General features: G+C 50.3%; 1 protein-coding gene across 2 annotated transcripts in view; it reads right to left on the bottom strand.

Moving 5' to 3' along the window:
• Window positions 1-1154: 1154 nt before the first annotated feature.
• The window catches only part of Elf4 (E74 like ETS transcription factor 4), a 45269-nt gene continuing 31200 nt past the window's right edge, over window positions 1155-15223 (bottom strand). For both annotated transcript variants that reach the window (XM_040744590.1, XM_040744591.1), the window contains exons 3-9: window positions 13168-13339; window positions 12777-12869; window positions 11058-11249; window positions 10231-10314; window positions 9953-10145; window positions 6929-7309; window positions 1155-5927 (exon numbers count right to left, since the gene is read on the bottom strand). In XM_040744590.1, coding sequence (XP_040600524.1) covers window positions 5123-5927; window positions 6929-7309; window positions 9953-10145; window positions 10231-10314; window positions 11058-11249; window positions 12777-12869; window positions 13168-13339 — 1920 coding nt within the window. In that variant the 3' untranslated portion in view covers window positions 1155-5122. The remainder of the gene's footprint in view (window positions 5928-6928; window positions 7310-9952; window positions 10146-10230; window positions 10315-11057; window positions 11250-12776; window positions 12870-13167; window positions 13340-15223) is intronic.

Consider the following 15223-nt stretch of genomic DNA (forward strand, 5'->3'; position numbering starts at 1 on the left):
GTGATATAGTTCGTGAAATTGTCGCTTAAGGCAGGCAGGCCAAGGAGAAGGCATCAGACCTGGGGTCTGTCAAGGGGTTGGTGATAGGTCAGGGCTTGCTTTGGCCGCTCTAGAGTGGCTTCAGCGAGCCAAGGAGGCCAGCAACACTCTTGCTCACCTGCGAGTACGCGAGAGTGGAGGCGGGGCCAGGGAGCGGTTGGCCAATGAGGAAGAGACATTCCGAGTTCGGCGGGGACTGTCTTTGGGAAGGAACCCCGGGGGACATGCGAAGCTCCAGAGCTAGGGAGGTTGTCGACAGGAACCAAAGCCTCCCAGAATTTGGGAGTCAGGGGGCGTGTTCAAGGGACAGGAAGATGCCTGCTTAGCCCTTTTCTCTGGGAGAAGCGGGCCACGCCCTGGCTGCCCCTCCCTCCCTTGCTCCTCTTGGCTGGCCCACTGTCGCCGTCTCCACAGCACCACCTGCTGGCTGTTGGCTTGTATATCGGCGCACGGGGCAGACGCGCTAGGAGGCTGCTCTGGCTGGGAGCCCAAAGGAGTTTGCTCACCCTGGGCTCACCGAGAGACTCCGAGGCCCTAGGCAACTGCCTTTCTGAGTACAGTCAGCAAGCTTGTGACCATCAGAAAAAACTTGTTCGTCCCCGCCCGAGGGGGGTGACATTTCTACCCCAGTTCCACCCAGGGATGAGGAAATAGTGCTGATGCAGTCGCTGGAAGGGAGACAGTGGCAGTTTGGGAGTTGCCTGTCAGCAAAGCAAAGTTGAAAGCAACATGAGCTCCTGGTGAACCCAACGGCAGATAAGCACGTGGGTAAAGGGAGTAGCTGCCTGAATTGTTATACGATGGGTCAAAATGCTGTGGTAGGGGCTAGGAATATAGCTCAGTTGGTAGGGCGTTTGTCCAGCATACAGGAAGCTCTGGGTTCCATCTTCGGCACCAAATAAATGGATTTTGGCAATGAATGTCTGTGATGTCAGCACAGGGGAGGTCATGTTTGGTCACATAGTCAGCTTGGGCTACGTGAGATCCCTCGACCCCCCCCCAAAGACATCAAAACAACAAAAACATTTTGATAGCTCCCGAGCACTGATTGGCCTGTCTTTTCCCTGCTGCCAGGTAGGGCAGAAGGTTGCACAATCAGAATCTGGACTCACGTATCCTTTCAATAAACATTTATTGAGCACCTACTGTGTGTCAGGCACTGTGGCTAGGTGCTGGGGATACATCACTGACTAGCACACAGCCCCTGTCCTTGAGGAGCCCACAGTCTCTTGGAGGGGAAACGTACATAACACAACTGGAGAACTACATACAATGTGCTACAATGAGAGGTACATACAAAGTGCTGTGGGGAGCCAGGAGAAGGGAAACGTATCAGCCGCTGGGAAGTGCGGATCATCGCTTGACTCCTGACTCCATTAGGCCATCACAAAAGCAGGGGTATTGTTACCACCTGACTCCGGTTAAAGTAAATTTGTCTCCTGAGGTTCTCCTCTAGCTTCTTCGGTAACTCTTGTCAGCCAGAGTTAAGTTAACCGGTTAGCTAGTTTAACACTGTGTAGAAAAGAACCCGGACAGAGAGGTGTCTTTAGGATCAGATGTTCAAAGTTATACAGATCTTGAGTGTTAAGGTAGCGGATAGGGTGTACCATGGGGGCACTGAGCCAGGAATGGCAGGCCCAGGGCAGTAAAGCGCCTGGGGTAACTGAGGAGAGGGGTCAAGAAGCTCTACACACCTCTCATCAGATCCATCAGTAACTAGTCATGGATGCTCTTTTGCTTTATAATGTGCCCGGCTTTTTGGGTGTCGCAGTGATGCCTATCCCTCAACACTCAGGAGATTGAGTAGGTCCGGATCTAAATAAGGTCTACGTAACAGTTTGTGATTACAACAGAGATGTCACAGGTGTTTATAATCACCCGCCATCAGGTGGCAGTTACAAGTTTAAGAACTGAACTTAAGAACTGGCTGCTTCCACAAAATTCAGGCTTGAGACACAATCTTTAGTTCTTAGTGAAGAGAGGGAACGTTTTGGTTGAACAGAACCCAGGAAAGAAAAGGCATAGGTGGGGATTTACGGCAGTAACAAGTTCAAAGACCATGGAATCCTTTACGAGTAGTACCTTGGAGTGGGATAGGGAATATTAGGAGCCAATCGTGGAGGGCCACAGACTTGAGCTTTGCTTCCTGGTAGGGCTGAAACCAAACTTCAGATCTCTCTAGAACTGCTACCCACAGCTCTCCAAGTGCTCTTCAATTCCTGCAGGACCCCCCCCCCCCGGGCCATGTCATGATTCAGGAACTAAAGGGTTAATGCTAGGCCTCTAGAAAAGCCTGGAGGATGAGTGTTGTAAATATTGGCCCTACCTGCAGGCCAGGACTCACTGAAGGCCTTTAGCAGAGGAAGGACAGAGTAAGTGGCAAGGGCTGAGAAGTCACATTGGACAGGGTACTGATGTGTGTTGGGAATGGAAAGCTGAGCAGCATGAACCAGGCTGGAGGCTCTGGGAATGAAGACAGGCCAGATGCCAGGAGATCAGGGACAGGGACAAGGTCAAGTGCAGGTAGCCACTGAACAGCTCGGAGATTTCCAGTCTAGAAGGTCAGGAAGCAGCTCACCAGAGCTGTGAGTCAGGGACTTAGAAATGTGGGTTCTGGATTGAATAACTCATCTCAAGCAACTGGCCCATGACAATGGTGGAACCCTTGGAGAACACCCACATAGAAAGAGATGATAAGCAGCCCATGCGGTGTGGAAGGACACCCAAGTGTGGGCTAACAAGGGCCGAGAACTGTGGCAAAGATGTTTTGCCTATTAAAACCTGTTGATGGCTTTAAGACAGTTTCCTTGGAGTTAGGAAGTGTATACAGACATTAGATTCCAGGTTGCTGCAGGATCACCCCAACTCACACTGCGCCTTTGTGTTCATGAGAACTGTTAGGGCTGGGGGTGTAGCACAATTGATAAGCAGTCTAGCCCGCACAAAGTTGTGGCTTCGATCCATGGAAACATAGGAACTGGGCATGGCGGTACACACCTGCAGTCCTAGCACTGGTCAGGTGGAGAAGAAAAAACCAGAATTTCAACGTCATCTTCCCCTACATGGCAAGTTCGAAGCCAAAAAGGACTATATGAGATATTGTCTCAAAAAACTAAAACCCAAATACAACAACAAGAGCAACAATAACAGCAACAACAACGGTGACCTTTTCTCAAGATGCTTATTTCCAACCATCAAGAGATTGTCATCATAAGCTGATTTTATTAGCACAGACATTTCAGTGCCAACTGCCGGGAATGTAGCGAATGCACCTGCATAACCACAGATGGTTCCTTCCCCCAGTGAAGGAGAGCGAGCAGTAGGGGAGAATGATGAGCAGTCAGGGAGGTAGTTAGGTCAAACAGGTGCTTTGGCACAGAGGACATAGCAAAGGTCCTGGAGCACTGGTTCACATTAACCAAATTCACCAGAGGCTAGAGTTGCCTCTGGGCCCAACATCTCTTAACATTGCCCCTAAACCTGTTAGGAGAGAGGCAAACAGATTCAAGGAAGGGAGATGATGAAGGCCCTCAGCTGAGAGGCTGACTTTAAGAGACATCAGGAGAAGCCGAGCAGTGGTGGCGCACGCCTTTAATCCCAGCAACTCGGGAGGCAGAGGCAGGCGGATCTCTGTGAGTTCGAGGCTAGGCTGGACCGACAGCCTCCAAAATAATACAGAGAAACCCTGTCTCGTAAAATCAGAGAGAGAGAGAGAGAGAGAGAGAGAGAGAGAGAGAGAGAGAGAGAGAGAGAGAGAGACATCAGGAGAACCCTTTGCAGAAACAGAAGAGAAGCAAAGAGTCGAGTCATGCCGACAGGAACTGTGGGAACTCATGTGTACCAGCTCCTATGTTCTTGGTGTGAGAGCTCAGAGCTGGGAATGAGAGCTATAGTCCACCTGCAGTCTTTGAGAGCCTCTGTGAGAGGGAGAGGGTGGACAGAGACCGTGCGGCTGGAGCTGGGTTGCCACCCCACTGGCCTCAGCACCTCGTGACAGATGGAGCATCTCAGGGCAAACAGAATGAAGAGGGAACCTGCGACCGGGAATGAAGAGTACTGTGCCCCCCAAAAGGCTATTATCAAACATAAGGCTGATCTTACACAAACAGCCAAAAGCCCTGGCCACAAACCTTCAATCCATTCAGGCCCAGCTAGGGACTTTATAATTGGGTTAACTATAGGTAAGTGCTTTGCCCCACAACCTTCAGCAAAGTACTCCAGGTTCCAGCCGGATAGCAAGGTGACCATGGCAAACGATTGCTCCCAAGGCTAGGTGTGATCCTTTTCCCTCTTGCTATGCTGGTAATACACATGGCCTCTTGTCCCTTGGCAATGTCCTCAGCATGTGCACCAATTGAAGCTCTCCTACCTAGACGTGTTCCATGTCCGTGACATCTCTCCAGACTGGGGGCATCAAACTGGTATGTTCTAGTCTCAGAATGGCATTATGGCAAGGAGACAGAGCAGAGAGCAGAGAGAGCAGAGAGCAGAGAGAGCAGAGAGCACGTTTTCTCTTAAAAATGCCTCATGTCTGTGGCTGACCTAGGAATAGATGGACATGGACACACACACACACACACACATACACACACACACTCACACACTCACACACACTTGAAGAAAAGACCTGACATCTACATCCCATTCTCCTCAAAGAAATGAAGACACAGACCCACAAGCGGACACAAATACACACGCAGATATTCACATATGGGATGGTAAGTTAAGTTCCCCGTGTAGGGAATATAGATGACAAAGTATGACCAGGCTTAACTTCTCATGTGGCCTCTGGCCAGCTCTGGCCACAAGCTATTTCCTAGCTTGGGGCTTTACCCCCATCACTAAGTTAACCCACTGTCCTTCTCAGAGCACGTCTATTCCCTAGTGCTCTTGAAGGCCATGGTCAGATGCCAGGAATGCTTGAGATGGGCATAATTTGATCATGGTTACATCAGAACAAGGTCTGGGGGACTTGGTATCAGTTATATCACACCCCACTCGATGTAAGGGCAGGTATTCTACTTAAGCCCACATGGAAATGCTTCACAATTTGCCTGGTAGGTCATACTTTTGATCCCTTTGTTTATATATCATGAGGCTCCATCTTAATGAGTGAAGTAGGATTGAAAGGGGGGAAAGGGGCTGGGGTAGGAGATGTGGTCAGCAGGCTCCCCGATGTGGTCACACTAGGCTCAGCTACAAACAGAGACCCTGAGCCTGACGAGAGCTCAAGTTCAGCCACTGGGGTTAGGCCAACAGTGGGGCGGCTAGGGGGAGAGACAGTCTGACTCCCCACGAGGCTCAGGTTATGGGAACCCCTTGAGAGCACCTGACTCTGAACTGGCTGAAGATGAGCCTGGTCTCTCAGGAGCTCTCTCAGGGTCTCTTCAGGGACCAACAGCCCTTCCACAGGTGGCCCGGTCACCACACCCTGCACATATGAGGGGGACCTCAAGGGCCCCTCCTTCACTCCTGGCACTGATGTGCCACCGGAAGTCCTGATAAAGGCAGCAATGACAGTCCCAGGGGGCTGAGAGCTAGGCCCTGCTGAGCCAGCACCTATGACCTGGGGTTGTACTGGGTTGCTAGGATGGTTAGCCCCAGCCAAAAGTTGAGGGAGGCCACTGAGGATCAGTGGGGCCCCCTGGGTTGCCACCTGATTCTCCTGGAAAGTGGTATTCAGGGGGAAGGAGGCCTGCAAAGTGAAGGTGTCCTTAAATGTGGACACCTGTGGAACACTCTGGAGAACGAGTTGGGTGGGAGCAGCAGTGCTGGCAGGAGGCCCATTGGTCAGCACCGTGGTCAGCGGGATGGTCTGCAGGGTGACAGTGGATCCCGGCCCCACAGGGGCTACTCCTAGGTGGATGTTACTGGGCACCGAAGAAGTGCTGGGAAGAAACAGAACACAGAGCTGGTTAAGGCAGGGAACCCCGAGCTGGCTAGGAATAAGGCCCAAGAGGACTGAAGTTGTACATGTGCTGTGCCTTCAGTATTCTAGCTACTATGTATCAACTTGTCTAGGTCAGACATTAGTCTGCAAGTTGGACATTGTTCAAACTTCAGAACCACCCAGGAACTCAATAAGCATCATCTAATTGTACAGTTTTAGGAACCCGAAGCGCACAGTCCACAGCCACAGAGCTAGGGGAGCCTGGAGCAGGGACTTTGCATGGAAGTCTTGTAAACCCTAGCTAGAGCTCATGATCCTCCACATTCTACTCGACTGCTCCCGTCCTCTGAAGAGTGTCCCCATGACCTAAACCAATGGAGCAGGAGGTGTAGACATGACCCCAAATCCAATCTTTTCAGAGACAACTATAGGTCCCTTAGCGTCAAAGAGAGTGCTTCCCACGAGGTACGGAAGGCAGTGTTGTCTGCAACATATGTAGAAGCCCCAGGTGGCTCCTGAGGACACACTCTAGTGTCACAACAACAGTCATATCTTGTAACAGAAGCCCCTCCCCCAAGTGAAGTGCTGGCTTTGCGTTACTTTGGTATGTGACCTCAGGCAGGTCACGTCTGTCTCTCCCTCCCGCTCAAGATCAATTTTAATTACATTTTTTAAGATTGAAAAGATTCCTTTGTAAATTATTTTGATTTCCGTGTGTGTATGCCACACCCAGTGAGACCAGAAGAGGACGCCAGGTCCTCTGGAGCTAGAGTTCCAGGTGGTCGTGAGCTGCACCGTTCATGTGCTGGGAACCACACCCGGCTCCTGTGCAAGAGCAGTTGGCACTCTTAACCCCTGAGCCACCTCTCCAGCCCCTTCTTACCTCTCTTGACCAATAAGTGCCCTGCTTGTCTCTCAGGGGGTTCTGAGGTGACAACCGACCCCCTACACCCAGCATGAGGGACGAAAGGAAGACTCCAGCTACTTGAGTGCCCTTACCTCACAGTTTTGGTGACCTTGGCCTGACTCTGGAGTGGAGACACAAGCATGGTGGAGGTAGCGGGGGCCTCCTCGTCCACAGACAGTCCTAACTCCAGGCTTGCAGATGGCTGCAGACCAGCGTGTTGAACCTTTGGCTTCTCCCAGGAAGGGCTCTCCTTGTCCTGGGAGGAATCTTTGCTTAGGCCCCTGGGGCTGGCTCTCCGGATGGTGCTGGTAGAGGGTGTGGAGGAAGTAGACGCCTGTGGAGGTGGCGCTTCTGGTGTTTCGGTGCCCTCCTCGTCATCGTCAATCACCACCAAGTCCTTAGGCATCTCCTTAAACTGGTACACCAGCCTCTGCCCTTCCACCTTGGCCAGAATTCCTCTTTGGTAGTAATATCTGGAAAGACAAAGAGGGGGCTGGTGAGCTTACCAGAGGTTGAGCAAGGAGGCCATCTCTCCATCATGCTAGTCTCTAGGATGGGGCAAGCATGGGACTCAGGCAGACTGGCGAGGAGCAGTCCCGGAATGGGATGGGGTGGGAAGGGATGGGCAACTCTTGAACAGCAAACTTTGTATGACATTTTAAAAAGTTTTTACAGTCTAACAGATGTACAAAAAAAGGGTCTTCAATGCCAAGTCCATACTGCTTTGGGGCTGAGGACAGTGAGTGAGTGAGGAGTGAGTGTGTGAGTGAGTGTGTGAGTGAGTGAGTGTGTGAGTGAGTGAGTGTGTGATTGAGTGTGTGAGGAGTGAGTGTGTGAGTGAGTGTGTGAGTGAGTGTGTGAGTGAGTGAGTGTGGGAGTGTGTGAGTGAGTGTGTGAGTGAGTGAGTGTGTGAGTGTGTGAGTGAGTGAATGAATGAGTGACTGAGTGTGTGAGTGAGTAGTGACTGAGTGAGTGAGTGAGGAGTGAGTGAGTGTGTGAGTGAGTGTGTGAGTGAGTGAGTGAGGAGTAAGTGTGTGAGTGAGTAGTGACTGAGTGAGTGTGTGTGTGAGTGTGTGAGTGAGTGTGTGAGTGTGTGACTGAGTGTGTGAGTGAGTGTGTGAGTGAGGAGTGTGTGAGTGAGTGTGTGAGTGAGTCAGTGAGTGAGTGAGTGTGTGAGTTTGTGAGTGAGTGTGTGAGTGTGTGAGTGAGTGAGTGTGTGAGTGAGTGTGTGAGTGAGTGTGTGAGTGAGTGAGTGTGTGAGTGAGTGAATGAATGAGTGACTGAGTGTGTGAGTGAATGAGTGTGTGAGTGAGTGTGTGAGTGAGTGTGTGAGTGAGTGAGGAGTGAGTGTGTGAGTGAGTAGTGACTGAGTGAGTGAGTGTGAGTGAGTGTGTGACTGACTGTGTGAGTGTGTGAGTGTGTGAGTGAGTGTGTGAGTGAGTGAGTGAATGAGTGTGTGAGTGTGAGTGAGTGTGTGAGTGTGTGAGTGAGTAGTGACTGAGTGAGTGTGTGAGTGAGTGTGTGAGTGAGTGAGTGAGTCAGTGAGTGTGTGTGAGTGTGTGAGTGAGGAGTGTGTGAGTCAGTGAGTGAGTGTGTGAGTGAGTGAGTGAGTGTGTGAGTGAGTGTGTGAGTGAGTGTGTGAGTGAGTGAGGAGTGTGTGAGTGAGGAGTGTGTGAGTGAGGAGTGTGTGAGTCAGTGTGTGAGTCAGTGTGTGAGTGAGTGTATGAGTGAGTGAGTGAGTGTGTGAGTGAGTGTGTGAGTGAGTGTGTGAGTGAGTGAGGAGTGTGTGAGTCAGTGAGTGTGTGAGTCAGTGAGTGAGTGTGTGTGTTAGTGTGTGAGTGAGTGTGTGAGTGAGTGTATGAGTGAGTGAGTGAGTGTGTGAGTGAGTGTGTGTGTGTGAGTGAGTGTGCGAGTGAGTGAATGAATGAGTGACTGAGTGTGTGTGAGTGAGTGTGTGAGTGTGTGACTGTGCGAGTGTGTGAGTGAGTGTGTGAGTGAGTGAGTGAGTGAGTGTGTGAGTGTGTGAGTGAGTGTGTGAGTGAGTGAGGAGTGAGTGTGAGTGTGTGACTGTGTGAGTGAGTGTGTGAGTGAGTGAGTGAATGAGTGTGTGAGTGTGTGAGTGAGTGTGTGAGTGAGTGAGGAGTGTGTGAGTCAGTGAGTGAGTGTGTGAGTGAGTGTGTGAGTCAGTGAGTGAGTGAGTGAGTGTGTGAGTGAGGAGTGTGAGTCAGTGAGTGAGTGTGTGAGTGTGTGTGTGAGTGTGTGTGTGAGTGTATGAGTGAGTGAGTGAGTGTGTGAGTGAGTGTGTGAGTGAGGAGTGTGTGAGTGAGGAGTGTGTGAGTGAGAGTGTGAGTGAGTGTGTGAGTGAGTCAGTGAGTGAGTGTGTGAGTGAGTGAGGAGTGTGTGAGTGAGTGAGGAGTGTGTGAGTCAGTGTGAGTCAGTGAATGTGTGAGTGAGTGTATGAGTGAGTGAGTGTGTGAGTGAGGAGTGTGTGAGTGAGTGTGTGAGTGAGTCAGTGAGTGTGTGAGTGAGTGTGTGAGTGTGTGAGTGAGTGTGTGAGTGAGTCAGTGAGTGTGTGAGTGAGTGTGAGTGTGTGAGTGAGTGTGTGAGTGAGTGTGTGAGTGAGTGTGTGAGTGAGGAGTGTGTGAGTGTGTGAGTGAGTGAGTGTGTGAGTCAGTGAGTGAGGAGTGTGTGAGTGTGTGAGTGAGTAAGTGTGTGAGTGTGTGAGTGAGTGTGTGTGAGTGAGTGTGTGTGAGTGAGGAATGAGTGAGTGAGTGTGTGAGTGAGTGAGGAATGAGTGAGTGAGTGAGGAATGAGTGAGTGAGTGAGGAGAGCAAAAAGGAAGGAAGGAATGGGATGGTAGAGGTTCAACAATTCTCTGGCCTGAGAAGCCATCCAGGACAACCCAAGGCCATCTGTGGCTTCTGCAATGTGTGTGGAGCTAAAGTACCTTTCTATACAGAGATGCCAGAGGAGTCTTGAGGAGGAAGAAGGGAATGTTAGATCTGCATCCTAGAGGGGACTGCTCAGGCCTTCCTTCAGGTGGGAGTGTCTCCTTGGCCATAGGGAGATCTTGGTAATCCCTCGGGGCAGGAATTCTATGTCCCCACAAGTCCTACCTGAGAGCACGCCCCATGGTCTCATAGTTCATGTCAGGTTTGTTTTTCTGCTTGCCCCACAGCTTGGACACAGCCTTGGAATCCACCAACTTGAAGATGCCTTTTTCTCGCTGGGTCCACTTGATATACTTAGGGCAGGTGTTTCTGTCTTGCAGAAGAGCCAGGAGGAACTCCCACAGATAAATGGTGCTGCCTGCAGAAGGGGAGGCAGTGAGGGGCAGCTCAGGCCTTTGAAGTTCAGGGGCACCCTGCCCACCTCACCTGAGCCCCAACTCTACCTTTGCCGTCTTTGGATTTCTTCCGTATGGGGATGCTGGGGTCAGTGACAGGTGAGGTACTTCGGTTGTTCTTTGTCTTTCGGCCTGTGAGGAGGAAGTGGGAAAGCAGAAAGCTCAGGCCAAAGTTAGCTGGGCAAGCTGGATACGATAGGACAGGCAAGCCAGGTCACTATGGCAAGAGGCCCAATCCTTCTCCATGGCCACTGCACCATCCGCTTCGGTCTCTAAAGGTGACTAACTCCACATCAAGGCTACCACATCGGGAGATGCAAAGTTTGCAAAAGAGCTCCTTTTAGAAAAACAGCTAGGCAGGCATTCTTGCCCTAACTTTTGGAATGGGAGACAGCCTAAAGCTGTTTTTGTGGTGCAGATCAGGGTACTCCAGAGTAGACATACTGGCGCAGTACCAAGCAGCCATCTCCTAAGTAAATCAATAACACACGGGCTTGGGAAAGCCCAAAGTCCTTGCATAGATGGCCTGTTTCATAAGTGCAATAGAAGCTAGATAAGCATACGGCATGACTCATTTTTATAAGTGAAGGCCCCTAAAGTCCAGGAACTAGCCAGGAGTCTAGGCCTGGTGTCCCGACACCCAACCCAGGATCCGACCAACTGAGACTCCTGGCATTGCTACAGGACTTTATGAACATGCTGGGCGCATAGGAGCAGCATGAGAAAGGGCAGCTTTGGGAGGGACACCTAATGAAGCCAAGGCTTACAGAACTCCAGTTTCCCCGTGCTGGACCGAAGAGATAGCCTCAAGTCACTCAGACCTTGAGCCTCCCAGATCCCCGAGGCTTCCCCACCGGAGATGCGGACAGCCTTACTTCTCTTCCTTGTCTTCCCCGTCTTCTTAGGACTCTCGTCTCTGGAGACCCTCTCCTCCACAGGCTGCCCCTTCTGGTCACCAGTTTCACTTGTCTTCTTGGGCTCTTCAGGCTCGGTGGTAGAAAACAGGAAGTTGGGCAGATTGATGGTCTGCACAGAGTCTGTGTCTGGAAGTATTTCAGGTGTGCTGACTGCAAGAAGGAAGAGGCTTGGTGGGCAGAGCCCAGGGCAGGGAGAGCCTTCCTCTCACCTCTGTGGCGCCAGTGTAAAACGGTCAGCATGGGGGACAGTGGGGTGCCATTCTACATAACCCCAGACATGGGATACACCTAAAGCTGCCTCAGGGGGTCTCACCCCGCGAAGGGGGGACATCTATGGACCGTAGACATTGATCGGCCCCAATCACAATGTAGTGGAGAAGGTCCAGGCTGCATTCGGATAGAGGACTTGAATGATTTAATCACCTACTCATCTGACAACTCGAAAGGACTTCAGAAATCACTAAGCCCAATTCCTCCGCTTTCCTGATAAGGAATCTGAGACATGGCAAGTCATGTGCCATGGTCACACCGCAACAGTGGTGCATGTTGGCTGAATGTTAGTGAGAGGCAAGGCGAGAAATTTCTTTCAGCCTCAGAGTTTTTTTTTTTAAGATTTATGTAGTATGTATACAATGTTCTGCCTGCATGTATGCCTGCACACTGGAAGAGGGCACCTGACCTCATTATAGAAATGCTTGTGAGCCACCGTGTGGCTGCTGGGAATTGAACTCAGGACTTCTGAAAGAGCAGCCCTCTTAATCCCTGAGCCATCCATCTCTCCATCCCCTTTGAGATGTTTTTTGTCCTCAATTATGTCATAGTACTCCCTTGGGCATGGGTAACTGAGTGGCGGGGGGACTCTTGAAGCATTAGAATACCTTCTGGAGAGGACCTGGCAGGTGCTGCCTTGAAAGTGGGGGTCCTCGAGAGAGTCAGGGGCCATGGAGGATCAACAGGTACCTGTGCCCTCTCACACTATGGCCTTCAAAAACAGGCAACGGGGCTGTGGGATGGTTCGATGCTGCCAAGTCTTACAACCTGAGTTCGATCCCCAGGAATCCCATGATGGGAGGAGAGAATCAACTCCCAAAAGTTGTTTTCTGACCTCCACACTCTTGTCATGGTATATGCACACCCCACACACAAAATATAATTTAAAATGGAGCCGGGCGGTGGTGGCGCACACCTTTAATCCCCACACTCGGGAGGCAGAGGCAGGCGGATCTCTGTGAGTTCGAGGCTAGCCTGGTCTACAGAGTTCCAGGGCAGCCTCCAAAACAATACAGAGAAACCCTGTCTCAAAAAACCAATAAGTAAATAGAAATGTGATAAACTATTTTAAAAGAACGGGTAATGGACTATTCCTTCAGTAGTACCGGATGGTGACGATAGCTCCTCAACAATGTGAAACCACTTACCCTACTCATCTGTACCCTTCAAGATGACCAAGCTGATGCGGTTTGTTGTTGGTGAAATAACACCAACATTTTCCTGGCCATCTTTCCCTTGTCTCTAGTGCCTTCCTGACCCTTGTCAGTGTGGTCTTGAGTCTCCTCCCATGGATACTGATGGATGGGAGTACCCAGACCTAATGCACATTTGCCCGAAAACCCAGTGTTTGGATGCAAAGTGGACTGTTTTGTCCACTTGAAGTCAGGTACTCAAGTTCAAACTTACAGATCTGCTTCTCATCCAGGACATCGTTGGGAGTTTCCACATTGAATAGGACTTCAGTAGATGACACGTTTTGTGAGGTGGTCTCATTGTCATCTGATTCCAGGTTCCAAGGGGTGGGGGTAGAAAGGACAGTTCCGTCAGGCTTCAGAACAGTGATGATGAGGGTACAGCTGGGCAGGCACCAGAGTCCCTGCCACCCAACCCCCACCCTGGTTTCCATTCTTTGTGCCACCCCATCTGAGGAGTTTATGAATGGATTGGGATGGTCCCCCCTTCTATGGGAAGCCTTGCCCATTATGAGGGGTTACTAGCAGCCACAGTGGGCTCCTGTTCCCTGAAGGCAGAAGTCCTTTCTCCACCACACCCCTTCCCGGATCAGAAAGGAACAGACCTGCCAGCAAAATACCGCCTTCGAGGATCTGATCCTGTGTCATGCACAAGGTCCTGTCCCTTATGATGCCATTGTGGACGTCATCCAGATCCAGTCCAGAGTACAGATGCAGTAATTCAGGGTAGGGGACCTGCTCCACGATCACAGCTGGGAACACTGAAGGGTCTTCCAGCTATGCAAAAGAAAGATGTGGGTCAGGACTCACCCACTTCTCCCGAAAAGGCCACCCTACCAGATATCAAGGCCACCCTCTCTAGGTGATACTCTTCATTACATTTTTAACTTTGTTCTTTTTTTTTGTTTTTTTTGGTTTTTCGAGACAGGGTTTCTCTGTATTGTTTTGGAGGCTGTCCTGGAACTCACTCTGTAGACCAGGCTGGCCTTGAACTCACAGAAATCCTCCTGCCTCTGCCTCCCAAGTGCTGGGATTAAAGGCGTGCGCCACCAACACCCGGCAACTTTGTTCTTTTTAGACGTGGGACATATCACATCACGCGTGTGCTGGTGGTCAGAGAACAACTTGCTGGAGTTGGTTCTCGTCTGCCTCATGTGAGGCATTAGGCTTTACCACAGGCACCTTTAATTGCTAAGCCATCTTGCCAGCCCCGCCCCCCTCGGTGATGCTTTAAGTGGGATCTTGATTAACAGACACAGCTCAGCTCTGCAGGACCTGCTGACTCAGCCAAGTATTTTGGGTATGTGCAGGACTGGGGATAGAACCCAAAGCCTCGCACATGCTAAGCATGCATGCGCTTTACCACCGATCTATAGGCCCAACCCGCGCAAACGGGTTTTTGATTTGTTGGGTTAGTCCATGGTCTGAGGGTAGAGCTGAGTCTATAAGAAGAGTCACTAGTGGGAAGGGACTGATTGGTGGCAAGGGTGAGGGCTCAATGTACAGCCTCTTGCCAAGTCGTCTGAAGTTGCATGTGACTGGTGGTCCTATATTACGCTTCTAGCATTCCATAAAATCGGATTGGATTGCACTGATGTAGAACCAGACTGCCTGGATTCTACACTGTCTGCTATTTCATAGCTCTGTGACCCTAGGAAAGTTTCCTAACCTTTCTGTGTGTCAGTTGTCTTATTCATGAAGCTGGCTTACCCATATTGCTGATCCTATACTGTTTATACTGATCAGTAAATGTAATACATTCACAACAGGCCCTAGCATGGAATAAGTTATTATTAGGTATCTGGAGCTTCTACGAAACAAATGTTTTGTTTCTTTTAAAATTTTCAGTGTTAGCCGAGCGTTGGTGGTGCACGCCTTTAATCCCAGCACTCGGGAGGCAGAGGCAGGTGGATCTCTGTGAGTTCGAGGCCAGTCTGGTCTACAGAGTGAGTTCCAGGACAGCCTCCAAAACAATACAGAAAACCCAAAAAAATTTTTTTCAGTGTTTTTGGGCTGGAGAGATGGCTCAGTGGTTAAGAGCACAGTCTGCTCTTCCAGAGGTCCTGAGTTTAATTCCCAGCACCCATGTGGTGGCTCACAACCATCTGTAATGAGATGTGGTGCCCTCTTCTGGCCTTCGGAGATACATGCAGGCAGGACACTGTATACATAATAGATAATCTTAATTTTTTTCAGTGTTCTGCATACATGTATCTATGTGCATCATGTGTCTGGTACCCACAGAAGTCAGAAGAGAGTTGCTTGGAACTGGAGTTACAGAAGTTGTGACCTGCCACATGTGGGTGCTGGGAACCTAACCTGGGTCTTCTGCAAGAGACATAAGTGGTCTTAACCACTGAACCACCCTCTCCAGTCCCATGTTTTTTTTACATTGTATAATTCTTTTTTTAAGATTTATTTATTATGTATACAGTATTCTGCCTGCATTCATATCTGCATGCCAGAAGAGGGCGCCATATCTCATTCAAGGTGGTTGTGAGCCACCATGTGGTTGCTGGGAATTGAACTCAGGTCCTCTGGAAGAATAGTCAGTGCCTTAACCTCTGAGCCATCTCTCCAGCCTCCATGTTTTGTTTCTTTCTTTTCTTTTCTTTTTTTTTTTTTTTTGGTTTTTACGAGACAGCATTTCTCTGTATTGTT

The sequence above is a fragment of the Mesocricetus auratus genome, unplaced genomic scaffold, assembly GCF_017639785.1.
Source record: "Mesocricetus auratus isolate SY011 unplaced genomic scaffold, BCM_Maur_2.0 Super-Scaffold_100003, whole genome shotgun sequence".
Lineage (NCBI taxonomy): Eukaryota > Metazoa > Chordata > Mammalia > Rodentia > Cricetidae > Mesocricetus > Mesocricetus auratus.